We start from the raw sequence: 27,725 nt of genomic DNA on the forward strand, positions 1-27,725 counted from the left end.
ATGCCTCCCGGTCCTGTGTGTCCTTGAGCAAGCTCCTTAACCTCTCTGAATCCTACTTGCCTCGTCCGATGGTTTAGAGGTGAGGGCAAAGGACGAAGGCCAGTGCAGGTACTCAATAAGTGGGCCCGGTGGGGTCCAAGACGACGATGGGGTCAAAACCTTCGGCACCTGCCTCCCCCGAGAGCCTCTCCCCTGTCTGAGCCAGGCCACCCTCATCTCTGCCCCCACTGCCCACATCTTGCTGAGTGACACCTCGTGGGTCATTATCTTGACATGGGAGTTGCTATTTGCTGCTGTGCCTCTTCTCCCCCTCACATCCCTTCCTGTCCCCAGGTGGGACACGCAGTACATGCTCAACAGATGTCGGCTGTTTGGTTTTATTTTTCTCTTCATGCCATTGTTTTAAACTTGAAGCATGAAGCCACATAGCCTTTGACTGCACATCTTAGGATATTTAGAGCTTTTTTGCTCTAAATAGAAATCTCTAATTGAAGAGATTCATGTGTATGCTTCGTCTGGCTTGTTGATAATTTCCTACTGAGGGATCTGTTTTTTCCTGGGCTTTTTAAACTATCACAATGCCAAGCATAGAGTTTAGCATACAGTAGGAGCTCAATTAAAAGGGAGTCAGACGCCACACATTAATTGTAGCAGACTTGGTGCCTGTTGATACCATACATCCTCTCTGCCTGGGTGGGATCCTGTTTATTGAGTGTATTTGGAATTCAGTTTCAGGCCTGGGCGTGGAAATCCTATGAGTGAGTCTCTATCGTTCTTGAGGACACAGATCCATTAGGTTTTACAAAACCTCACTGGTGTTTGCTGGTGTCAGTTACATAGAAACAACAACGGCCCAGCTTGGTGGTTCATGCCTGTAATCCTAGCCTCTTCTGGGAGGCTGAGGCAGGAGGAGGATCACCAAATTCAAGCCCAGCCTGGGTAACTTAGCAACTTAGTGAGATCCTGTCTCAAAAGGGGGGGGGTGGTTAGGGATGTAGCTTAGTGTGAAGGCCCTGAGTTCAACCCCCAGTACCACCAAGAAAATAAATAAGTAACTCCTCAGATTGTGAGAAATGACAATATGTTTTGCATGTGCTAGCTTCTTTCAGAGGTTGGCTCCTGCGTCAATAAGAAAAAGCACAACTTAAAATACTTCAGGAAGGGCCTAGCACCATTGCAATAACTGCCTTTCCATTTTAGAGGAGCCAGGTTACAGTGGCATCTGGGTGCCCCGGTGAGTCGGTGCCTCTATGTGGAAAGTGCAGAGGACTAAGAGCTGGAGCCCAGGCTGCGAGGTCACTGGGGAGGCTCCAGGCCGACCAGGCCCTTTCCGCGGAAAATGATTCATTTTAATTACCTTCCAGGGCAAGCTGCTACCTGAGCATATGGTCCTTAAGAAATAAGGTTCCCCAAACTGTCAGTGAGCATGGGCAGCGGCCAGGGACCTCTTTCTGACACCGTTGACCAGCAGTGGAGAGCGGACGCTCTGGAAGGTGCTTATTAAAGTGCCAGCAGGTGCGGCGAGGGCCCCTTCCCTGTGCCTCCCTCACCCTGGTTGTGCCAGGTGTTTTATAAGAGCCTTCTTCTTCATTAAGTGGCATTCATTAAGCACGTCCTCACACCTGGCACAGAAGCTGTGCGTCACAGATGACTTCCTCCCGGTGGTGTTGTGCAGGGATAAAGGGCTTTTGTACAGCCATTCGCTGTGCCCCCCACTTTGACTCAGTTGGTGCTGCTTTTGCATGTTTCTCCCACCCCCCCCAGTCCTTTCCTTCCCTTTGTCATTGCCCCAAACTGCCTCACACCAGATGTGTGACACACAAACAAAACGTGCATCTCTTTAGCCCCAGTGCTATGCTGGGTGCTTTTATGCGTGCCATCTCTTCTAACTCAACAACTTTTTTGTGTGCTTGTGGTACTGAGGATTGAATGTAGGGCCTTTATGCTGAGCTACATCCCCAGCCCTTTTTTTGGTTTGGTTTTTTGTTTTGTTTTTTCATTGAGTTTATTGGTCCTTTTAGGTATACAGTACAGTTACCTTCATCATTGGGATCTTGTACCTTTACATGACAGGTCTTGGTTCTCATTTTTCCCCATACCCCTTCCCCTTCCTTTATCCCCCCATTTACAAAGACTTTGTTTCCATGTTTTCCCTTTCTCATATTTTTTTCCTTATTTCCTTTCCCCTACCCTTCCCACTTCCCCTACATACCTTTAGAGTTTGTTTGTTTGTTTGTTTGTTTTGAGACAGTATCTCACTAAGTTACCCAAGCTGGGCTCAAGTTTGGCAGTCCTCCTGCCTCAGCCTCCTAATTTTACCATCTTCTTCTTTCTGCTAAAACGAGAAACAATTTCTCATTGAAGAACATTTACATTTAAAAATATATGAGGAATCGCTGGGTGTGGTGGCGCACACCTGTAATCCCAGCACTTGGGAGGCTGAGGCAGGAGAATCACTGTGAGTTCAAGACCAGCCTGGACTACATAGTGAGTTCCAGGTCAGTCTCAACTACACAGTGAGACCCTGTCTCAAAAAACAACAAAATAAAAATATATGAGGAAGCCACAGCACAGCTTCTTGTCAACACTGTGAGCTTGGCCCGGCCAGGAGCCTCCCCGTCCCTGAGAGCTGGGACATCCTCCAGGCAGTGCTCACGCTGTGCCACTGTACCCGCACGGTAGTGTCCTGTGGGGTTGTGGGTACTGTGTCATCTTGTTGGTGTGTGTTTTACCCACAGCCGTGTCTCTGCAATTTGGCTGTGGCCGTGGAGGAAGGCTGGCTGGGTCCTCTACTCATCCTGTCGTGGTTTAGTATTATGTGAGTGTCTGGATTTCATGGCTGTTCTCTCACTGGTCACCACAGCTGTCCCCAGTTCATCGTGAACATACGCGCTGCCCAAGGCCGCAGTTCCTCTCTCTTCTCCCGCAGCTGAGCCCACACTCTGCACGCAGCCCTGCACCCCAGGTCCTCCCTCGGCACCTGCCACAGGCTCCCCACGGTGCCCCCACCAGCTCCGGAGCCATCGTTTCATGCCTGCATTGTGTTCTGAGTCAGAGGCTGCCTGATACCATGTCAGGGTTAGAGTAGAGCACTGTGTGCGGGGTGTGGATTTGGCCATTTGCCCCCCAGCATCGAAGTCCAAGCTCTGGCAGATTTTGTCCAAGCCCAGGCTGTGGTGCCAGGCAGCAGGCGAGCCCCTCCAGAGTGTCTGTCAGACGGGCGACCCCAGTGCCTAGCCTCAAGGTGGGAAAATGACACTAGTGCTGTTGTTCTCTATCTTAAATAAGGCATCTCCCACGGTTCAGGTTGTTTCCTCCTATTTCTGAGGAGAATAAATGATTTTCTTCCTGTTCCATTTGCTTCCCTTTAAGTCTGAATTTTGAAGTACCTGGAGCAGTTTTGTTGTTTTATTTTGTTTCGAGCAGGGGTCTTGCTATGTTGCCTGGGCTGGCCCTGCCCAATTTCCTGGACAAGTGGTCATCCTGTCTCAGCTTCCCAAGCCAAGTAACTAGGACCTTTGGCATGTGTCACAGCAACTGCCTTGGAGCATATTTTCGTGCATTTCTTTTAAAGAAAGGGATGTCGATAAACTTTTGTCATCGTCTTCATGCATAAATGACAACTTGAAGGCATAAAATATTTCTGAATCATCAGCTTTTCCTCCTCAGACCTCAGTAGCACCTGGTCCTCAGTCATTTAAAGGACAGGAGAAAAGTCCCAAGTCACCAAAGCGTGTGTGAGAAATTGCCCAGCTCAGGGTCTTCCACTGCCTCTGCCGGGATGCTGTGGACCCCATTTGCCTGGCGTCCCCCCACACTCTCTTTAATCAGGAGTTTTCTTAGCTCTGCTGGTGTATAATTGATACACAGTAAACTGCATAGACCTGCAGTACACAAGCAGATGAGTTTTGCCACGTGTATACACTTGTGAAAACATCACCAAAATCAGGATCACGAATGCATTCACCCTCTCTGTACCTTTTTTTTTTAAGTACTGGGGACTGAACCCAGGGTTTTATGCACTGAGCTACATCCCTAGCTCTTTATTTTGAGACAGGGTCTCGCCAGGTTGTCCCGGCTCAGTTCACACATGCACTCCTCCTACCTCACCCTCCTCTAGTCCTGGCATTGTCAGCCTGCACCACCACGCCCGGCTCTTTGTGCCTCTTATAACACAGTGCATCCCCTCTGATCTGCCCCCTAGTTGCAGGGCTTAGTTCATACTTTCTGTAAATAGAGTCGTGCCCTATATATTCTTTTCCTCCTCGTTTTACGCAGCACAATTGTCTGGAGATACACTTGTCTTACATCTGTCCTGTCCCTTTTGTATCTAGTGTGTTCCTTTTGATGGCTGAGTAATATCCATTAGGTGCTATCTTCCGTCGTGTGTCACAGTCTCCTGTTGTTGGGTACCTGGCTCATTTTCAGTTTTGGGTGATTACCAATAAAACTGACTAATGTGCTTATGTACAAGTCTTAGTGTAGACATCTGCCACCACTTATTTCTCTTGAGTAAAAAAAAAAAAAGTCTAGAAGTGTGACGGCTGAGTTTTATGTTAGGGCATGTTTAACTTTTAAGAAACAAAATCTGTTCTCTGAAGTAGTTATACCATTTTGCCTTCTCACCAACGGTGCATAAGAATTCTGGTTGTTCCAGATCCTTGCCAACAGGTGGTGTGATCCTTACTTCGCCGTCTCCATTCTAGGAGGTAGGTGTGTGGTAGTGCCTCGTTGGGACTTTAATGTACACTTCCCTCATGACTGATGATGTGGAAGTCTTTTCACATACAGATTTACTATTGGTAATTGCTTTAGGGAAGTGTCTGTTCAGATTTTTTGGCCGTCTTTGGGTTGGATGGTCTTGTTAAGTTTTCAGAGTTCTGTATATATCCTGGATGTAAGTCAGATATAGGATTTGTAAATATTTCTTACAGGTCTGTGGCTTGCCTTTTCATTTTGCTAACAGCATCTTCTTATCTTTATGAAGTGTATTTGTACATTTTAGGTATACAATACAGTTACATTCATCCTTGGGATCTTGTACCTTCACGTGACTTATCCTGTTTCTTATTTTTCCCCATTCCCCAACCATTCCTTCAGCCCCTCCACCCTTCCCAGTTTCCAAAGTTTCCATGTTTTTCCTTTTCACATATTTTTTCTTATTCCTTTTTACCTTTTCCCTACTTCCTTTACTCTTTCAGACCTTTTCTTCCTATTAACCCAATAACAAATACAGATTTTGATCCTTATTTACACTTTGTTTTTCACACCAGAGAAACTATACGGTATTTACACATATGTGACTTATTAATTTCACTTAAGAGTATGGCCTCAATGTGTGTCCACTTAACTATAAATATCTCTAGTTTCTTGTACTTTATGGCTGAGCAGTACTCCATTTTATTAAACACACACACACACACACACACACACACACACACACACACCTTCTTTATCCAATCTTTAGTTGATAGGCAATTAGGCTGTTTCCAAATTTTAGCTATTACAAACTGTGCTGCAATGAACATAGGTGAGCATATATCACTGTGGTATGATTTGTTTAATTCTTTTGGAAAGATACCCAGCAAAGGAATAGCAGGTCAAATGGGACTTTTAATCCTAGTTATTTAAGGTATCTCCATACTCATTTCCAGAGTGGTTGCACCAGTCTGCACTCCCACCAACAATGAAGAAGGGTTTCTGTCTCCCCACAACCCTGCCAACATTTGTTATTGGTAGCAGCCATTCTAGGGAATCTGAGTGTTGTTTTTATCTGCATCTCTAGTGGTGAACATTTTTTCATATGTTTATTTGCTGCTTTTACTTATTGTCTGAGAAATATCTGTCCATTTCAGATGCCCATTTTTGAATTGGGTCAGTATATTGTGTACATATATATGCATACACACACACACACACACACACACACATATATATTCTAAATAGTAGACCTTTGACTGAGGAACAGCTGGTAAAAATTTTTTCCCACATTGTGGGTTATCTCTTAGTTCTGCTTGTGATTTCTCTGGCAGTGCAGAAACTTTTAAAAAGATGAGATCCCAATTGTTAATTCTTTGTGCATGTTCCCATGCTGCTGAGGATTTGTTCATAAAGTTTTTTTTTCCTACGCCATAAAGTCTTTTCCTACGTCTTTAAGAGTTCTACCTAATTTATTTTCCAGCAAGTTTAGTGTTTCTGTTTTGATATTTAGATCTTTAACATACTTGGGTTTTAGTTTGGTGTATAGTGAAAGACACAGGTCTAGTTTTAATCTTTGACAAGTTGAAATCCAGTTTTCCCAACACCGTTTATTATAGAGGCTATCTTTCCTCCAGTGAGGGTGTTTGGCTCCTTTGTCAAAGATGAGGTAGCTGAGTATGTCAGTAGTTGTTTCTGCATCTTCTAATCTGTTCTACTGATCCTCAGGTCTGTTTCTTTGCCAGTACCATGCTGTTTTTATCACAGTGGCTTTGTTGTAGTTTCAAGTCAGGGATTATGATACCCGCTGCCATGTCTCTGCTACCTAGAATTACTTTTGCCATTCTGAGTCTCTTCTGATTTGAAATGAATATTTGGATTGTTTTCTATAGTTCTATGAAATATACTGTTGGGATTTCAATAGGGATTGCATTGAATCTGTATAGCAGTTTTGGAAGTATGGCCATTTTCACTATATTGATTTTTCCTACCCAGGAACAAGGGATGCTTTCCATTTTCTTATATCCTCTTCAATCTCTTTTTTCAGAGTTTTATAGTTCTCAATGTAGAGGTCTTTTGTTTCCTTTGTTAAATTGGTTCCTAGATATTTCTCTCTCTTTCTTTTTGGATGCTATTGTGAAAGGGATTGTTTCCCAATTTCACTCTCAGTGAGTCTGTTGTTTGTGTGCAAGAAGGCTATTGATTTTTGAGTATTTACCTTGTATCCAGCTACTTTACTGAATCTGTCAATTAAGTCTAGAAGCCTTTTGGTGGAGTTTTTTGGGTGTTTTATGTAGAGTATCATATCATCAGCAAATAATGAGTTTAATTTCTTCCTCTCCTATCTTTATTGCTTTTCTTTTTCATCTGATTGCTATGGCTAATGTTTCCAAAACTATGTGGAACAAGAGTGATGATATTGGACAGTGGAGGTTTTCATTTTTTACCCATTGAGTATAATGTTGGCTGTTGGCTTTTCATAGATAGCCTTTATCAAGTTGAGCTAAAGACCATCTATTCTAATTTCTGCAGGGTTTTTATCCTGAATCGTTGTTGAATTTTGTTGAATGCTTTTTCTGCATCTGTTGAGATGATCATATGGTTTTTGTCCTTGAATCTGCAGGGTTTTTATCCTGAATGGTTGTTGAATTTTGTTGAATGCTTTTTCTGCATCTGTTGAGATGATCATATGGTTTTTTTCCTTGACTCTGTTAATGTAATGTATTTCATTTATTGATTTACATACCTTGAACCATCCTTGTATCCCTAGGATAAATCCGACTTGGTCAGGGGTATATAATCTTCATGATGACCCTCTGTATTCTGTTTGCCAGTATCTTATTGGGGATTTTTGCATCTATGTTCATTAGGGAGATTGACCTGTAGTTCTCTTTTTTGGTTGGGTCTTTCCCTGGCTTTAGAATCAAAGTAACGCTTCTAGGAATGAATTTGGAAGTATTGCTTCTGTTTCAATTGCATTGAAAAGTTAAAAGAGTAGTGGCAATAGTTCTTCTCTAAATGCCTTGAAAAATTTAGCAGTGAAGCCATCAAGGCCTGGACTTTTCTTTGTTGGTAAATTTTTATTTACATTTTCAATTTCACTGATTGGAATTGGGTGTTTAGAATTGTCATATCTTCTTCATTCAACTTTGGTAATTCATATGTATCTAGAAATCTGTCCATTTCTTCTGTGTTCTCCATTTTATTAGCATCTTTTGAAGAGCAAGACTTTTAAATGTTGAGGAAGTCTGCATTTGTTGACATTTTTTGTATAGTTTGTACTTTTTGGTGTCTTGCTTAAGAAAAAAAACAAGTGATATCTGTTGTTATGAAAATCACTGTGACTTTGTGGACCTTCTGAAAGTCTGAGGAGACCTCAGCGGTCCCTGAACTACACAGTGAGAGTTGCTGCCTCAGCAGGTTTTAATGCACTACTCAGACCTAGGAAGATAAAATGGCTGCGGTGATTTCATGACAGAGTTCGTTTCATGAGAGAGACAGAGACAGACAGACAGACAGAGAGTGAGTGTGAAAGCAAGCAAGCTCACAGGGGATGGGAGATAAAAATGACATCTGTCCCTGAGTATAAGCCAGCCTCTGCCCTCCTAGCCACCATCCCCTCGACACTGCCCTTTGACAGTTTGAGAGGACAGCAGGCCCTGTGCCTCCCCAGCAGAGCCATCTTCATTATATGTGGCCACCGGGTTCACAAGATTAATGGTAACATTTTAAAAATTCACACAGACCTGGAATCAGCACTAGGAAATACAGATTTAAATTAACAAGGAAAAAGCAGAATCCCATCAAAGGAAATAAATCGTGCTGGCAACTATTGTCACATAATAAAATGTATTCTAGAACTGAAGGGCTTTTATATGGCACTGTCTGCGGCTTCGTGGCCATGTTAATTGAATAAGGTGCCTCAGACTGACTAGAGAAAAATGAAATTTCCCTCAGCATCTATTTAGCGGTAGCCGTTGTCAGCGAGAGTGTGTGCTGCTGGTCTGTCTGTTACAGAACAGCCAGGCCCTCCTACGACAGATGTGGAGGCCACCAGAAGCAGCCGTGTGTCCCATCTGGGCAGTGTGTGGGCAAGACTTGGGGAGGATTTCCGGGGCTGTTCCAGTTCTAGTCCTCCCGTTTGCAGACAGACTTCGGAGAAAGAAGCCATCACTTGAGTCAAGCACCAGATGTAGTCAGCTTCTGATGGTCCCCAGGACCTCCTGGGGAAGGAGCTAGCAGCTTTCCTCTCTAGGAGACATCCTATGTGGAGACAGTGTCCTGGGCCTGTGGGTGGACTTCTCTTGGTCCGCTGTGATGTGGTCTTCTTTAGGGCCCCCAGAGGTAACTCCACTGAAGCTGGTGTCCACCCAGCCACCACCACTTCCTTGGCTCTCTGGTTCCAGTCTGTCCAGCCCCTGCTCGCTCTCCTGATGCCCCTGGCTCAGGTGCTGCAGAGGAGCCGAACGCCAGGCATCCACTCTGGTGACTCTGTTCTCTCTGTCTCTCCTCCAGCCTGGCGCTAGGACCGAGGGCCCCTCTGGCCTCACGGGACGATTCAGCCAGAGCACACGGTGATGGATCACAAGTCCATTTTATATCTTTCTCACTAGATGCCGTGGGTGTGTGCCCAGGGCATTAAGTAATCTCCTAAAATATTTTAAGAAACTATAAAATATTTCAGTACAGTTATACCATAATTCCTTAACCAGTCTCCTATTGTTTACTATCTCCTTTGATTTTGTTTTTTGGGATTTATAAGCAATGCCACAAAGAATGTACTTACTATTTATGTAAAAATGTCCATGATTCAGAAATAGTTGCAATTTCCAAACCATTAACCAGCCCATTCCTGGGGATGAGGAGGAGACGAGTAGGAAGGCTCCCTGGAAGATTCCCCAAATTATCTCTAGTTATAGTTAGAACCAGATTCACTCCTTCATTCAGCAAGCAATAGGTAATCTTACAGGATTGTCCCCAACGCTTGTGAATACCAGCTCTGCCATGCACTGGGATATAGGGAGGTCATGTTCTGGTGACACAGAAACAAATCAGACAGCCATGTAGAGAGGAAAGGGCTGCGCATAGGGCAAGGTGGGTGTCACGAGAGAGTGGCTGGAGGTGGGGTATCTCCTGCAAGGGGGCATCAGAGAAAGTGTCTCTAAGGGACCCAAAAGAGGAGCAAACTTCTGGAGGGCTAGCAGAGAGTGTTTCAGGCAAAGGGAACAGTAAGTGCAAAGGCCCTGAGGCAGGAATGAGAGCCAAGGGAATAAAGGGACAAAAAGCCTCAGCTGAGGTTGGCAGATGTGAGGGCAAGGAGTTTGGACAAGATGCCTTCAGAAGAGAGGGAGGAGGGAGAGGATGAACTGGCAAATTGCCCAGTCCATGGGATAGTTTGATTTCTTTTCTTTTAAACCAGGCCTTGAACTCAGGACCTTGTGCTTGCGAGGCAGGTGGCAGAACCACTGAGCTAAATCCCCACCTGGGATAGTTTGATCTTGTTCAAACGCAGAAGGAAGTCCCCAGGGGGTGTTATAACAACCCTACCCTCATACCCTCACAAGCTGGACTCCAGAATGATGCTGGTTGGTGGGAATGGGAAGAGTCCAGACAGCAGTTGAGCTAGTGCAGTCCTGATCACACACGCCCGGTTCTGCGCTTCCTGCTCTGCCTGCAGTGTGGCTAGGGGCGCACCAGGAGGTGACACAGCCCTGCCAAAGGCCATCCACTCCGAGGTGTTGTGCCGGAGTTTGAACCACTGCAGTTGCTCTGATTCCCTGACATTGTCAGCTCCAAGTGGTCTTCAGGATGGGCCCTGCAGCCCCGGTGGCGGTGACCTCCCTCTCCATACCCGAGGGGCAGGGCAACACGGGTAACTTTGCAGTCATAATAATGACAATAACCGCCCGAGGATGTGGAGCGGCCTTTCCTTGAATTCCCAGCTTTCTTGTCAGCATTGCCTCTGAGAGACTCGGTTTCTTGCTGTGCTAGGTGAGCATCTTTGTTCCTACCTAGAAAGACTGTCGAGAGGATTGAGGCAGGCGATGTGTGCGTAGAAGCCAGCCCAGTCCCTGCCAGGTGGGCCCACGGGACATGAGGATGTCCTGGCGCCCTGAACCCAGCCGATCCCAGAGCCCTGCTGTCCTCTGCCGTCCCTTCCGGGCTGACCCAACACCAGTGCCTCCCTGGGTGTCCCCACATCCTCGCCTCCTCTGTCCGGGGAGAGGACGAGAGGAAAAAGCTATTTGCAGAGTGGGGAGGAAACGTTCTCCTCTGAAACTGTCTCGGGGTTCTCCGCTGCCAGGCCCCCCTGCTCTGGAGCCTGTCCTGTCCTGGAGCTGGGGCTTTGGTGATCGATTTCCATTCAGCCGTTCCTATTGGGCAGCTGCTCTGTGCAGGGGATCGTCAGGCCTGCTGCTTGAATTGTCTCTCAGCTTCGCATGGCCCTGTGAGCCACGTGTTGTCCATGTATACAGACAGAGGCTCTTTTCTTTCTTTTTTTTTTTTTGCCCCCTTGTGAATCTCTGGTTGCCCCCACTGATTGCCATTGATTTCTTCGTCCACCACATCTGTTTCCCTCCATAGCTGAGACTTATATAACACAGAAATCCTTGAGTCCACTTGGGCAGATACAACACAGAGAGGCCTTGCAGCCGCTTGTGCTACAAAAAGACCCTGGGATTTTAGTGCGTGAAATTCAACACTTGATTTGGTCAACATTCATTCAGTCATTGTCTATGGCAGAAACTGTCGTAGGAAATAGAGAATAAGATTACTGAGATTTGGCCCAGATGTTGAGCAGGTTACGGTCATGAGAAGGGACACACGGGCACCCATTCCATTACCAAAGAGTAAGTGATGAGCTGGGGTCTTGAAGGACGAATAGGAGTTTAGAAAGAAGATGAGGAAGCATAGCGATTTTAGGATGAGGGAATAGCATATTGATAGAGAGTCAGGCAGAGACATGGAAAAATGAGGCCTCTTCAGAGATTCCCACAACTTTCGAGTCAGCAGTAACAAGAGGCAGAGTCTGAGGAAGAGGGGTACGTATGGCCGGCTCCATCATGAAAGCGGGTGTGAACTGGGCTGCCTGGAGAAAGTGCATGGTGTGAGCAGGGAGCCACACTAGGACTCTGCAGACAGCAGCATTTAAAAGAGGGGAGAAGGAAGGAAGGGAACAGGCCAAGCAGAGAAGTTGCAGGGTGTGGTCAGCCAAGCTCACCCCCAGGCCAGGAGGAGCAAGAAATTTGGAGCAGGAGCTCACACTTGGAAGTGATCTTGGTGTGACTCCCTGCCTGGATGCCTTCATGTCCTCTTGCGTTCCTGCCGATCTGTGTCTGTGTGTGTCTGACCGTGTGGCTGGGCCGGCCCTGTTTCCTGCCTCTCATCCCCTCATCTTCCCAAGTTCTGTGAAGGCCACACAGCACATGGGTGGCCTTGGGCCCATGGGTAGAGCAGAGAGAGACACCTTTTTTACGGCTTTTAAGACTTAGAAATCTTAGAATCTGGCAGCTCTGGAGCAGTTTTTCCCAGCCCTCTTGCCACCACTGGTGTGGTGGGGACCATGGCAGTTCCCGCCATGGGCCAGCATCAAGAAGTGAGCTGCTGTCACTCACGTGGGCCCTGCATGGGGTTCACTCTGCCAGTGGCGTCTTGGAATCCATCGGCAACTGAGCAGATGCCCAGTGTTCTCGCTTTGCACCAGGTCCTGCGCACCAAGCAGCTGCCCCCACCCGGCCACCACAAGGAAGGAGCCACGGAGGCTGCATGCCATCCCCGTACCCCGGGGACTGCTGCCTGGCCTCGCTCCCTGCAGGGTTGCCCGTCATCATTCCGTTCTGCTCGGCCAGAACCACAGGCCATAATCCATTCCTCTGTTTGCTCAGCTCTGTTTGCGGTCAGAGGCATTGATCTACAGCTCAAAGCCCCTGTAGCGGTTTGGACCCTCTCAGGGTCCCGCCCAGCCATTTTTAGGGCTGCCTTGCAGCTTGCGAGGTGTGGAAATCTGGATGCTCCCTCACAGGCCCCTGGACCGGCCTTCCCAGGGCCAGCCCGCGTGTCTGTGTTGTCGTCAGTGATCCTCTAGAGCCTGCGTGTCTGCCAGGACGGTTTAGGACTACAGTGTCCCCTAAGCCTCCTGTGTTCAGAGGTGGGGCTTTTTAAAAGTGACCGAGTCAGAGGCCCTCAATCCGTATCTCAGCCTTGAGTGTCCTGACTACCTGGTGGGTTTCTGCCACCCCTTCCTCATCTGAGGTGTCAGGAATCCCTTTCCCCCCCACGGAACATGCTGTCCCTTCCTTCCGTGCTCACTGGCACCCAGGTTTCCCTTTTCTCCCAGCACCTGTCTCATAGCAGAGCAACTTGTCCCACAGCCTGAGAGCTCCTGGGGAGCCACCGCCATCTTCGTAGGCAGCATCAGTGACACCCAGGCGGTGCACCTTCCTCTCTGCCCGAGTGCCTGGGGGCAGTGTCTATCCACGTGCAGGGTCCGCTCGTTGTCTGCAGCCTGGGCACGTGGTTGGCATCACCAGAGCCTCCGCTCAGTGCAGCCCACATTCCGTGGTACAGTTGTGCCCCACAGATGCAACCCTTCGTGCTCGCCTTGTCCCTGTGAGGCTTCTGCTCAATCCTGGCCCTGTGGACGCAGCCCTGCCTCAGCCCTTTCCTCCCTGGAGTCCTTAGACCCACAGGCATCCTTGAAGGTCACACATTTGTCGTGTGAAAAATGGTACCATGTTACTTTAAGCTCTCCTTGTGTCATAACTGCCCCTCCAGTCTCTTCCCTTCTGGAAGTGGCGAGGGGGTGGCCAAAGCATAGCCCCTGGGCTGCTTCCAAGTACCCACCAGTCACCCCTCCAGAGTTTGGGTTTTGAGTATTTTTCCTCTTATGGTAGCTATTTTTCCCCATTCATGAAAGGCAGCTGATGACCACACTGAGTGGATTCTTTACGGTGGACTAAATACTCATACTGTATGCCCACAACATGTTTTTCATGGCCAACTTCCAAATCATAAAAAACAACACTGAGACTCATCGAAGGTGCTTTCCTGAGCACCTATTGCACGCTCTGCCCAGAGGGGTCACACAGACGCAGCCGTGTCTGTGCCATCGTGATTTACAGAGGTCGTTAGTGACTTGGCTGTCCTGCTAATACTACCCAGCGCCTCCATTTCCCAAGTGCTTCCGGTGCAGGAGCCACGAGATGGCTGATGGAGCAAATCAAGGCTCGAGCTTGGAGCCTGGAGTTCAGTCCCATCACTGCGTGTTGCTGAGCGGGTGGGTTCTGGGTCCACACTTGGACATGTTAGGAGGCCAGGGCGACCTTTTCTCTCCTTGGATTCCTCTCCAGTAGGGAACACGGTGGCTGCTAGCTTCTGGATTCCTAGGAGGACCTGAGGCTGGTGGAAAAGTGAAGGTGGAAGTTGGCCAGGAGCACTGCTCTCTGCTCCATGCTGCAGTTTGGCTTTTGATGGAGCCAGGTGTTTTTTGAGCCTGGGAGATGCCCTCACCCCTGTAACCGCCTTTCTCTGCTCTGTCTCTTTCCCAGGCACATCTCTCTGACACTGCCTGCCACCTTCCGAGGCAGGAACAGCACCCGGACGGACTACGAGTACCAGCACTCCAATTTGTATGCCATATCAGGTATGCGGGGCCCCTGCTGTGGGCCAGCTGCTGGCTCTGTGCTGGGTGCCACCTCCTCCGTGCTGTCACCCGGCTGTCTTGCCTCCCTTTCTCCCTGCAAGGGCCTGGTCGCATCTCTGCAGGAACCAGGCCTTCCCTTTCCTTTGTGTCCCCACAGGACTTAGGGAAAGGCCAAATACTCAGCATGTCTGAAAACTAATGATGAAAAACAAGGTGTGGGTTTCACAGGCTTGAAGGGAGGTTTCCAGAGAATACTCCCCACATCGCTCACCTGCCAGACCCAGGGCAGGTCTCCCCAGGGGACCGGAGCAGCACCAAGCTCAGCGGGGCCAGCTCGCCCTCCCGGATCTGAGTCTGTCCTCACCTCTCATTCCTCATGGCCAAGCTGTGGCCAGAGGGCGCACTGCGGTCTCCCCTCACACGCCCTGAGTACGAGTGTGTGATTTCCGAACTTGGCCCTGAAATTGATAGTGTTACATTGGCAGGAACTTCATCAGCCCTTGTTTCCCTTTCACCTTCACCCAGGGAGGGAAAACTTACCGGCCTTATTACAGAATTGAGATTCATTAGGTGCTTGGCAGCGCAGGTGACTTGCTAAGAGCTGGGGAAACACACAGACTCGCCTCTGATTATCCTGGGCCGCCAGGCAGGGGCGTTTGTATATAAGGGGGAAGTGGCAAATCAGTGCCACTTACCAGCGCGCGCCCTTAATGGTGAGTGACATCCTGAACACGGGAACATGGCGTTCATTCATGTACCATAATGAATCGGTTATTTAAAAGGTAATCTTTTTTTCTAAAAATTGCAACTTCAGGTTACTAAATAGATGAAATAGAACAATGGCATAATTCTTGTCAGTATTAGTTTCTCTCGTTATGATCACTCCCTAATAGGTTTGGAAGTATAAGCAAAAGCCAGTTGTTCCTTTTCTGGGCAACATCCCTGCTGGGAAGGGGAGGAACAAGGATGTTCTTAAGCCCCCATCCCTGGCTCTGCTCCAGGAGCCAACGGGAGAGGAAATGTGTTTGTCTAAGAAAAGCATCTCCAGGGAGAATTTCCTTTGTGCTGTGGCTATCTCAGTGGAGTCGACAGGGAGCATAACAAGTGTGGAAAGATGACCGATTTCGTAGAAAAGCTGAATATTTCCCCAGATGCTTAGTGGCCGTGTGGCGCATAACAGGTCCTGAAATCCAGCCGTGCAGCCCTGGTCAGAATACACACAAGGACAGCTCCATCAAACAGATGACTTTTCCTCTGCAGCTTGCAGATCTCTTTCCTGCACAGTGTCGGACTACACCCACTGTCCCTGCCGTCGCTGATGGCTTTCCCAGCTGTGGCGTTTCTGCAGCAAAGGGACCCCAGCTAAAGAAATCTCTAGTCTGGCAGGAATGTGGCTGTCTGCCTGTGGACCGGTGCTTCTTCCTCACTCCGTGGCTTTGATGAGGTGTTGTCTGGGTTCGTTTTGGCTGTTTGTTTAGCAATACCAAGGTAACAGCGTCAAGACACAGGGGAAGTCATTCAGAAACTTCCTGTTACATTTATGGAAGTGGCAGTCGGTGGGGTTTTATCTTCCAGAAGTAACTGAGGCTCCAGCCCGGTGGCAGGCAGCCCAGGCTTCCTCAGTGGCTGCAGACACCATATTGCTCATCCAGGGTCCGAGACTGTTCAGTGGTGATGCTGCCAGGAATAACCCCACAGGACCCACTGGCTCCATAAGGCCTGCAAGCTCAGCACTGGGCAACAAGGGTGCAGCTGGGAAGCCTGCCGACCCCTCTACCCCGCTTCTGGCAGCCTGCCCGCACACCGTTCTGGCCAGGCAGGAGCAGAGACCACCCTCTCACTCCCACACGAACGGTACTTGGCACCAAGCGGCACATCTCAGTGAGCTGCTGCGAAGTCAGGGTTTCCATTGGTTTATTCCAAAAAAAGTTAAGGCAAAGTGTGCCCGAGGACCCAGCCCTGCCCCACATCCACTCCCTGATTGCCACCGGAGTTCTGCTGATAATGAAATGAATCAACAGAATGGTCTTCTTCTGAACCAACCCTGGCACTTGTTCGATGCACACTTCCTGTACTAAGCCTTTGGTGCGAATGCTAAAGGTATCTGATTCCTGCTCCCTTAGTTTGCAGACCCTTCAAATAGGTTTCAAAACAGTGTCACTAGTGAAAAGCTGCCCATATTCAGTGCGTGTGTAGGGTTATTTGCTCTTAGCGGTTCTCCTGTCAGCAGACCCCTTTTCCTGGGCATTGCACGATGACAGTTCACCCCCGCCATGCCTGCAAAGGGAGAGCCACTGCTCAGAGGCGCTAGAGGTGCCTGTGGGCACAATATGCAGCCCTGTGCTGGGCCCTCAGATGTGGACGAAAGGGTTAGGGAAGGCAGAAAAGCATTCAGCCCAGCATCTCCCTTGCACCGGACTTTCCTACAATTCCAATTCGCCACTTGAATGCTTCCAGTGTCTGGGGCACCCACCTCCAGCCAATCCGTGCCATTTGGGGTACACTGCATTCCACTGGGCACATCTTCCTGCTGTTCTGCAAAGTCCAACAGATAATTCTTTCCTGCCCATGGAATCGGAATGAGGAACTTTCCCTGGCTCAATGTTAAAATCCTGACTGAGAAGCTGCACCGCTGTCGTGCCATCTTGTACTCTAATCCACATGGCCACTAGGGAAAGCTTTGATCCTTATACTTCCTCTTCTAGGGGTGTCTTCTAGAAAATACTTACAGGTGTGCAAAAAGATTTTTCCACTGGATGAGCACTGTTACCTTTTCAAAATAATACTTTAAAACGGGTGGAGGTGGTTATATCTTAAACATCCAAAAGAAAGGCAAATGGTTAAATTATGAAATATCCATCCAGTGGCCTTGGCTTTTCAGCTATCCAAAAAAAATGATGATTTAGTTGGAAAGATACATATGAATATTGGTAGGTGCGAAAAAAATAGCTGACAAACAAGAATGTTCAATGTGATCTCATTTAAAATAGATACATATATCTCAGGTCTGAAAAGGTCCACACCAAGGTGTTTGCAGTGGTTCCCCATGGACTTCCCAATCCTCTTTTCCTCTTTGGCTTCCTTGCCGTTTCTCATTTTTCTATAATAGCATGTGTTGCTTTTGTAATAAGAAAAATACAGACCTGGTGTTAATGTGGCGTGTTCTTGGTAAACCCCGCTGCCCCTAATGATCACCCATGCCTGACCCATTATATGCTTTTGAATTTTACTGGAAATCACTGCCAGACCATGACTGATCATTTTCTTATTGTCCTTTTCTGAGTATATAATTTATTTCCTGCCATTCAGTCCCTTGAATCCCTGTTCACTACGGTTGCTCAGTTATCCTCGAGTGCAACTTCCTCTTATGTTCTGCTGGCCCTGCAAACCCAGCTGTGCCCCAGCCACTCCTGCCCTCCAACCCCCTTTACTGTGTCCTTCTTCTCATTAGGGTTTGAATGGTCTTCCTTAGAGGAGCCCACTACCGGATCCCACCTCACCTAGTAGAAGGGGGTGTCAGTATTTTTAAATCATCAAAAAGAAAATCTAACGCCATGTGAAAATGACAAGAAAGTTTCATCAGATCCCAGTCACACCTGTTCTTCTGCACACTGTGGCTGCTCCTACACTGAAAGAGCAGAGTCCTGTTAGCAGCAGACACTGTGGCCCACAGAGCCTGAAATACTCTGTCTCAGCCTCCACCACCAACCCCAGCGCAGGGTACTGCTCTTCCTCGCTCCATCCTTACCTTTCTCAAAGCATCTTTCCTCACTGCCCTTACTTTGGCTGTGGTAGCTCCTGGCCACCTGGCTGGTGCTTTCCCACGCTGTCCTTTTCCTCTGAGATCTTGGGGCGCTGTCCTCAGCCCATCAATTTCTGTAGATCACACCCAAACTGCTCCTGAGTGTCCGCCTCAGGACACTTCCTGGATGGTAGTTTTCTTTTTAAAAATATCTTAGCTTTCCCCGAAATGTCTTTTATTTTAGTCCCAGATGGGTATTGTTTTTCTCTATCTTAGAATTCTTGCTTACATGACTGACCACTCATTTAGCTTCTGTTTCACCTGTCTCAGACTATTCAAGGTAGCCCCAATAGACGTGTGTGTGTGTGTGTGTGTGTGTGTGTGTATATATATATATATATATATATGTCAAAGTAAACTAGAAGCAAGAAAATGAGTAAAAACGGGATAGAAAAATGGAGTGTGGCAGTATGCAGGTGTCTGGATTGGTTCTGCATCAGGAGGACGTCTCTGGATGGAGATGAAAACAAGCTAATTGCTTGGGAAGAAATTAACTGTTCCTCTCACTGATCCTGGGGAAGAATCCCTCCTCGGGAAGAGGGCACTGTATCGATGGGACCCCATGTATGCATTTCCTTGGAAAGCACGATGGAGGGAGTGAAAAGTCTCTGCTGTCAAAATATATGCTCTATTTCTTCACTTCCGTCCTTGTCCAAGTTCCATAACAACAGATGCATGTTAAAACTCATTAATATATCAGCCAACACTGTACAACTATGTGGGTAAGAGAGCTATAAATATTTACAACCTGGGAAAAAATAAGAATAGTCCATCAAATGCTGTGGACAACATAATGTTCCAGTGATGCCGACTGTGAATTTGATAAGAACAGTCTGCTCCGGCACTCGAGAGATTGAGGCAGGAGGATTGCCTTGAGTTTGAGGCCAGCCTGAACTACATAGTGAGACCCTGACTCAAACTACCAACAAACAAAGAAAAACCCAGTCTGTGTGCCCCCTGGGGTAGTGTCCACTCATGGTTAAAATGACCCTAAAATGTTGGAAAGTTGAGTCATCTGCTCAGTGGGGGCCTGGAGACCTCAGGGACATCAGGAAGGACATCAGGCTCATGCCCCATCTGACAGCACTGGTGCTTGAAGGTTTCAGGAAGACTACTCTGCAGGGAGGAAGGCAGGGTTACCTTTTCTAGCCAGCGTATGTTTCAGCCCTAAGGCAGGTTTTGCTTAATGAACGGTAGGAGAGGCCATTCTTGCTCCTCTTTTGTTATTGCTGTTATGTTTTTTTTGTTTTTTTGTTTTTTTTTGTACCGGGGATTGAACTCGGTCCTTGTGCTTGGGAGGCAGGCGGCAGAACCCCTGAGCTAAATCCCCGGCCCTATTTTTTGTTTGTTTTTGAGACAGCGTCTTACTGTAGTCCAGGCTGACCTCGAACTCACTGTGTAGCCCAGGCTGGCCTCGAATTTGTGGTGATCCTCCTGCCCAAGCTTCCTGAGCACTGCGATCACAGGTGTACAACCACGCTCAGCATTGCTGTTGTTATAAAATGATCTCTGTCTCCAAGTGCAGAGAATATTTGTACCAAAGAAAACTGTCCTTTCTTTTGGAAAAAAAAAATTGACATGGAATGGAGCACATGCATGTTACAGCTGGCATGTAAGGAACAGCAGGCGTTCAGGAGCTGCCCCGGTACAGTAGTGCTCTGGAGCTGCCAGTGCCACGAGCCATGGGGCCCGAGTGATTTCCCTCAGTACCTGGGTAGGGCACTGGCAGCTCCACTTGTCCGCCAGCATCAGGGTGACCACTGAAAACAGTGAGGGCATGCACAGCTGTACCAGGACAAAAGCCACCACCACAGCCAGGATCTGCCCTGGCCCGCTGGGCTGTGTGCAGTGTGATCAAAATACACAGTGAATATTTCATTTTTTAAAATTACTTCAATAAAAGACACACTGTTATTATTGATCCCCAATCTACCACCCCTCTCCTGAAACACACTTCTTCTTGCCACTCTCTGAAGCAATTCTGGCAGTCCTCTTTCATGGCTTTGTAAGGAGGGGTCAAAAACATGGCTGATGCTGCTGCCCAGTGCCATCCAGTGGAAAGGCAGCTCATAGAAACCTGACAGTGCGCCCTCACCCACCTGATTCACTGGGTCCAGCACCAGATGACTTCTGGCTGCTCCCAGAGTCAAAATGACCGTGGAAGGTGAGCATTTGGGATGGCTCAGGACCTCAAAGCAACTGTGACGGCACAGCTGATGACAGAGAAGAAGACGTACAGAACCGCTTCAGAAAGCACGGTGTGTGCGAAGTGAGGGGCCTATGTTGAGGACATTAATGGCAGTATATCTTTTACCGTCCTGAATTGTTTAAATTAACATCCGCTGTATGCTTTGCCACCCTGGTTTGGCCACCCTGACTTTAGCCTTTTTTTTCCCCCTCAGTTTTTTTTTTTTTCGCTTTTCTCTTTGATTTCTAGAAAAGCCAGCTTGTTGCCTCTCCGCTGTCCCCTCTTAGTTAGACACAGCCCCCTTTCTAGATGCCTGATACCAGGAAGGATGCAGGTATGGGCAGGTCAAGCCCACCCTCTCAGTACGGACAGGAGGAGGACCTTATCTGAAAGACCGGAGTCACGATGGAGCCATGGTAACTCTGACGTCGGACTAGGAAGGCGCCAAGCAATTAAAAATAATTAATGATTTCTGAGTATCAGCCTCCTCCATGCAGTTTTAATCTAGTCCTCATTTGAATTGGAAGATGGACATTTAATTATCAGTATTATGAAATTCATGATTTATATATTTCATCCAATCGGATAAAATTCCTGCCACCAGCTCTTCATCTTATGAAGAAAAAAATCTGTGTATCTTACAGTGCGATCATTGAAAGACTCGCCCAGCGCATACCAAACAACCCCAAATATATTTTCTCTTCATTTGTAGTGTGCAAGTCACTTCTGTCCCTTGGCTGGGGAAAGGGGGCAGAAATGAACTTAATACCTCAGTGGATGTGAAGCCCTGCAGGGTTGGAAAGGAGGGCTAAGGGACGCGCCCAGTAGCGCATCTGTGAAGTGGGCTCCTGGTGTCGAGGCTGCTCGGAGTGAGAGCTGAGGGGCCTGCACTGCAGAGCTCGCCCTGTGTGCGTGCGGGTGTGTGTGCGTGTGTGCATGCGTGCAGGTGTGCGTGCAGGCGTGCATGCCAGGCTCTCCGCCCCTCCTGGACTCGGGGTCAGGTGTGTGTGTCAGGGCACCCATTGGGGTGGTTCTGTCTGCCCGTGCAGTGCCCTGTGCCTTTGTCTCTGGAGGGCCTGTTCTGCTCTGCTGGCTGCTGTGTTTCCGGCCTCTGCTGCTTTTCAGAACCATCTTGGTCAGCTGGGAGAGGTGGAGGGTGAGGGCCTGGAAGGTGGCAAGGGTCCCAGCAAGCAGCCTCCGCTTGGCACAGCCACAAATAGGAGCATATGGGGGAAATTCCTGAATGCGGTGAAAAATGTTTCTAATGATGGTGCTCAAATCAAGGAGGAAATAAGTCATTGTAAAGCCATATAAATTTTTATCATCACCTGTAACAGCCGTTGCTTCCCTTGTCTATCCATCTCCTCTGGCCCTGACTGACAACAAAATCAAGTATAAAGAAAAATATAATAAGCAAAAGAAGAAATGAATGGGAGCGGACGGGGAATTGATCGCACAGCGTATTTGTATATCCTGATGTAAAAGGTGCGGTTGACAGGTGGCCAGGTTTGCTTTGTACACAACCATGTGTGTGCTGTCAGGCGCACGCACGCTGCCTTGTTTCGATTGATGAATTGCCTGCTTTCTTGATTAAACCTTCCGTCACTTAAGAAACAAAAAGCCTGTGTTTAGATGGCAGAGTGGGACATGTCAAAAAAATCTGTCTCCTTTACCTTTGTGCAGATGTTGGGCACAGACTGTAACATGTATTATTAAAATGAATGTGGCATTTACTGTGCATTATTCCTTTCCTGGGAGAAAGGACTGTAAATTATATGCTAATAATAAGCTTTAACCCTTACGAAATGCAAAAGATTTAAGAGTGCAAATATTCATGTAGGCCCGGCTAATTGGATGTGCTTTTATACATCCACTGTGGTGGCTGTGTCACCGAAGTTAATGAACAGCGTGCACGGGCAGACATGCCGGGCACTCGGGAGCTCTCGCCTCGGCTTGCCGCTGCGAGCGCCTACACCCAGATTTCACAGAGACAGGTAGGAAGACCCTACGCCAGGCTGTGAGCCCCCTGACTCTGGATCAAGCCCACAGCCACAGCCAGTCCCCCAGCAAGTCCTTGGGAGCCAGCATTAGGGTGGCCTCTTGCCCTGTGTTCCCACTCTCAGACAGGGCTTTCGGTGGTGGGGCTGGGCCTGCCAGGGATCAGGTTCTGTGCCAAGCACTTCTAGGCTTTCCTCCTGGGCTGGGCTTTTCTAGCCACAGTCGGGTTGCCCAAGTGGCAGACTCTTTCCAAGGCACAGCTTGGGCTTGACTACTCCTCAGATCAAACCTTTCTGTCCCCCACACCCTGGTCCCCTGCCAACTACATCCATCCAGGCCTCACCTGCCTGTTGTCAGCTGCCACCTGTGACCTCTGCTCCATGCTGCACCAGTCCAAGTTGCTCCCTGTGTTCTCCTTGCTTTGTCTCGAATGCCTGCTTCCTCCTGCTTCTCCCAAGCTGCTCTTCCGTGAGGCCTTTCTGATTTCTTTCCAGCTGGTGCTGTCTTTCTGGTTCATGCTGTGCTTCTCTGTGCTGGGGAGATTTCACCTGTGAGCACCTTGAACAGGTGGAGACAGTGCTTAGGGGCTGTCCTTTCTAGTTGGTGAGAATGCAAGGCAAGAGCAAATTTGTTTGTTCTTCTATTCATCCCTAGACATTGAGAGCTGCCATGTGCAGACCCTGTGTTCCTGAGAGCATGCAGAAAGCCTGTGACCAAGGGGTGTTTGGGGTCAGAAGCACAGGCCCAGAATCTTGGCTATAACCCACACAGACCATTGCACAGAGCTGCTGTGAATAGCTGCCCAGGCTGTGCACTGCACAACATATGTGACCAATACCCGCTGGAGTCCTGCGTTATGCTGCCTTGAGCACACCCCTCAGTGCTAGTTATTCGTGCCTGTAAGAGTATACAGTACCTGGTGGTCCATCCCTTGGATCGTTGCAAGGATCCAGGGGAGGTGAGCACATTACGACCTCCAGGAATTAGCGTGGAGTGCACTTCCCCACCTTCACCCACTCTGCGGGGACAGGTCCTATGTAGGAGCCAAGATTGGCTGAGAATCGGCAGGACGCACTGGCCTGGGCCCAGCATGGTGTTTGTCTCCTTAGCCTTGTGTTCTTATGAAGTTATGATATATAAGTTCGCTCCTCTGAGTACACAGGGAAAATTCTGCCCTCTATCCACAGCAACTGGCAATAAAAGGTTCTCTGGCACGGCTCGGGTGGCACCCCTGGAAGCCAAGAGACCTGCCACGCACCATCACTTAGAAGTGGGCTGTTTTCCGTGGCGAGCAGCCGACGGGCCCTTTCTCAGGGAGGTGACAGAATGATGGCTGGGGGACAGGCAGGCAGGAGAGAAGCGGCTTGGCTTCTGTAAAAGCTGCCAACTCGCCTTTGGTGTTGAAAGGAGAGCACCTAGGGGACGACTTCTGCTACAGACTTTCACTCCCGCCCTTCCTGCACTCCGTGGGAAAGGAAAACAGACTTTTTCCAGTTTCATCATCATGAAAAATAAAAATATTATTAGCTGACAGATACGTCAGTGCTCTTAAAAAGGGGGCCACCCTCCCACTGTACGTTCATTCTGTTTGGTCTTTAAGCGTGGCCGAGTGTAGGTGGCATTGGTTTCACAGACCACATCCCCTCGTAGATTCAGGGGTGAGCAGGCGGGGGCCTGGTTCTCCACTGAGAAGCCAAGTAATGTCAGGCGCAGTGCTCACCCTGTCCCGATCTAAACACCCTTGTCTCTCAGCACCCGTCATTTCAACACCACAGTGTTCAGCTAAGAGCGGTCAGAAGCCACCCGTGTGCTTCAGGCTTACCTGGTGTCTCGGGGACAAGGTCGCACACACCTCCAGGGCTGCTGGTTTGGGGAAGGAGCCGGTGCATTTCACAGCTGAGATAGCCCAGGCATGGCCTTCAGTAGCAGCTGCCACCCCCTGATTCCACGGATCTGGTGTCCTAACCTAGTCTTGGCTGTAAAGTTCCTGAACCTGTGAGCCGTTAGAGAGCAGCCCTTTGACATCTTTCTTCCTGCGTGTGTGCGTGTGTGTGCATGTGTGTGTGTGTGTGTGTGTGTGTGTATCTTTTCTGTCCAGCTTTTCAGCAGAAACATGCCTCCATTGCCCCTGGCTGTTTCCTTCCTGGTAGGCGGCGAAACCGTGGACCTGGCAGAGAAGATCTGTCCAGCTTCAGCAGAAACATGCCTCCATTGCCCCTGGCTGTTTCCTTCCTGGTAGGCGGCGAAACCGTGGACCTGGCAGAGAAGTGCTAGGGACCACGGAGCACATTAACCCAGCTCTTCGCCCCCTCTTAGCGCCTCCTCGGACTTTGGCTCGGGAGGGAAGGAGGTTTGTAGATAACCTCTGCCTCGGGGTAGCTTCTATCAGCCTTTTCTATCTCTGACTCTATCTCTCGCAATAATAAACTATCAGCTGAGAGGGGAAAATGATATAATTAAGGCAACTTCTTTCACTTAAACACATTTAGGGAGCTGAAGTTATTTTTGCTTTATTAAAATGGATTAAACTAATTGAATTAATTTATTTTATAATACCCAACCTTCCTGCAGTACTTGCCACATACAAGACTCCGATGCACACTTTCTGTGTGTTTTATCACTGAATTTCAACACATCATTGCCGAGGTTGATGCTGGCTTAGTTACACCACGGGGCTGAGATTCAAACCCAGGTCTCTGACTCCAGATCCTGAGCCCCGAACCCCTGAGCCAAGGAACCTTCTCAATCCAGGTTCACATGGACACTTCCTTGTCCTTATCAAATTAGAAATTGAAAACGATAACACGCTCCAGGAACAAGGCCTGCAAGGACCAGCTTGCCCTCTGGGTCTCAGCATTGTTTAAGATCTCAGATGGCCCCCGGACCATTGTCTCTGGGACCTCCTCGGAGTGAGGCCTTGGACACTTGGCTGATGGCGGTCCCCAAGTCCCAAAGGAATCACGAATGGCCGGTGTAGATCCTGTCCACTCTGCAGGCAGAACAGTGCAGCGGAGAGCACAGGATTCCTTATCTAACATGACCTGAGCCAAGGAGCCCTCGGCTGCTCGTCTGTAGAGTTGGGAGGGACGGTGGTTTGTGCTAAGGGTTAGAGCCAGGTGCAGGACAGAGAAAATGCAGTGGGCACATAACTACGACTCTTCCACAGCCCCTCCCCCCCAGTGCCTTTTCAGTTCCTTCCTAACCAGGAAAAAGGGTAGACTGCGGACCCCAGAGACACCACCGTAGGTGTGGCCAGGCTGGCCCTGCTGTGGTAGACCTTTGCCTAGGGATTCCTGAACACCAGATATCCCCTTGCCCCTTGCCTGAGCCCTGTAATGATGGCGAATGGCCTGAGCCTATCATATCACTTACTGGGACTGACCCTCAGTGCTTCTCTCCCATCCCCTAACTCTGTGGCACTCTGAGTTCCTGTAGCCTGCCGGCCCATGGGCAGGGGTCCCACTTGAACTGACAGTTACTTTAGTGCAACCTACACCTCCCCTGTTTTGAAACTTCATTTTTTAGATCAGGCCTCCTAAGAGGTAGCCTCAGCTGAAACCTAGCTCACGGACTCCTCGGTGTACCCCACCAGCTCTCCAGAAAGGCCCCACGCTCTCCTCTCAGGCTGCTGGTACCTCACTGAGTTTCTGTGGTAGCAGCGGGGAGTCTGATTCCAGGTGTGCGTGGCTTACTTCCTGTAGGTGAAGAGTGGGCGTTGGCAGAACTTGGGGATAACTGCAGGAGCTTTGGTGAGGAGACCAAGTTAGCCTGGCTGTCACACACTCCCAAGTGCCCTCCCAACTGTGTCACAACAAAAGGGCTTAATAGCTGACAGGACAGAGGAGATTCTGATACATTTCAGAACCGTGCATCCACCTTTCCCGTGTGGACAGATTACCTGAGGCTATCCCTGCCATTCATTTGGTGTTGTGTCCTGAATACTGAAACTTTTCTCTCCCTTTTTATTAGTGGTCAGTGATGATCCTCACCCCGTTTATAGTAAACACACACACACACACGCACACACACACATGCACACACACACACTCACACGGGCACACTTCAGTTCTCCAGCCTGAAATTCAGATGGAATTATTTCTCACGTAGCCAGAGAAAGAGGCTCCTCACTCCTCAGATTCGTCTTACAGTTGTCTCTAAGACAGTGAATGATACAGAACCCCCATCCAAGGTGAGATCCTTTGTTAGAGAGCAGCCGCTCATGCCTGACTTGTTTTACAGCATGAGCGATCTCATGATCCACTGGCGAGGCAACATCCATTATTTTGAGTGAGAGAGTAAAGCTTGCCTCGTTGGCCCTAAGTATTGCTTCTGGTGACACACTTAGGAGTCCTTAATCGCTTGCCACCCAGAGGCAATAAACACACCCGTCTTTATGTCCCCTCGCTTTGTGTGTTTACCTGAAATATGCCCTGCGCCAGCAAAACGCCCGTTTCACTCCTGTTTGAAGGTCCTTTGGTGCATGAATTACACGACACCCCTGCACACTTATTCTGCCAAAAGCTGTTGTGCCTTCTGTGGCCCAGGATGGGCAGTTTCTTGGGCCAGTAAGCCTCTGGGCTACTTAATGTTCTTGTAAAAATTGGCCCATGTGCTTAGGCTCCCAGTTCTAAGCAAGGAGTCCTTTCTTAGTGTTGTCACATCTTCTTCGTCTTGGCTTCTCAGCCAGAGTGCGGATTCTTCTTGGGGTGTGTGTCCAGTGCCCCACCTGGGGCCTGGTATGCAGCAGGCTCTCAGTATTTACAGTTCAGTTGATTCTGGAGAGGAATTGGTCTTGGAACCTGTCTGCCCTTTTGTATCCAGGGGCACGACTTAAGACAGTTTATGTAACATTTAGTCCATTTTCTCTTTTGTAATTCTGAATGGCATTTTTTCCTTCTGACTTCTGAGATCAGATACGACGTATATGAAGTAGCTAGCACCGAACGGGCCCTTCAGAAACTGTAGCCACCGCAGCTGTCCTACTGTCATCACAGCACTGGGCTTCCGGTATCTGCAGGAAGCACTGGCCTTGTTACCTGCACCACGACCTCCCTCTGCTCAGCAACCGCCAGCAGGGAACTCACCTGGAGGGACCTGGCATGGGCTGGGGACCCTCTTGAGCAACGTAAGGCAGGCCTCCTCGCCTAGCTCAGAAGTCAGGAATTACTTGAGATGTTAGTTTGCTACCTGGTAAAACAGTTTTAAAGAGAGCCTCTCAAGGTTTAAATCAACCTTGAATTTTGCCTTTCCCTTTTTCTCAGATCATGTCTGGTTTGAGAAAGGATTGTGTCTGTGCTCTACCCTCCAAATGCTTTTTCTTCTTTGTCCTTTGCCATGTTCTCTTAGATTTGTGAATCCTTCCTGCCCAACCACTCCCTACCCTAGGTCCTTTGGCA

The 27,725-nt window shown here is 48.6% G+C and overlaps 1 protein-coding gene across 1 annotated transcript in view; it reads left to right on the forward strand.

Annotated features, from left to right (window-relative positions):
* The window catches only part of Mvb12b (multivesicular body subunit 12B), a 164,421-nt gene that overhangs the window by 76,276 nt on the left and 60,420 nt on the right, over positions 1 to 27,725 (forward strand). Inside the window, exon 6 of the mRNA XM_010613550.2 lies at positions 14,247 to 14,341. Coding sequence (XP_010611852.1) covers positions 14,247 to 14,341 — 95 coding nt within the window. The remainder of the gene's footprint in view (positions 1 to 14,246; positions 14,342 to 27,725) is intronic.

The sequence above is a fragment of the Fukomys damarensis genome, unplaced genomic scaffold (genome assembly GCF_012274545.1).
Source record: "Fukomys damarensis isolate Sample0158 unplaced genomic scaffold, DMR_v1.0_HiC HiC_scaffold_36, whole genome shotgun sequence".
In the NCBI taxonomy this organism is placed as follows: domain Eukaryota; kingdom Metazoa; phylum Chordata; class Mammalia; order Rodentia; family Bathyergidae; genus Fukomys; species Fukomys damarensis.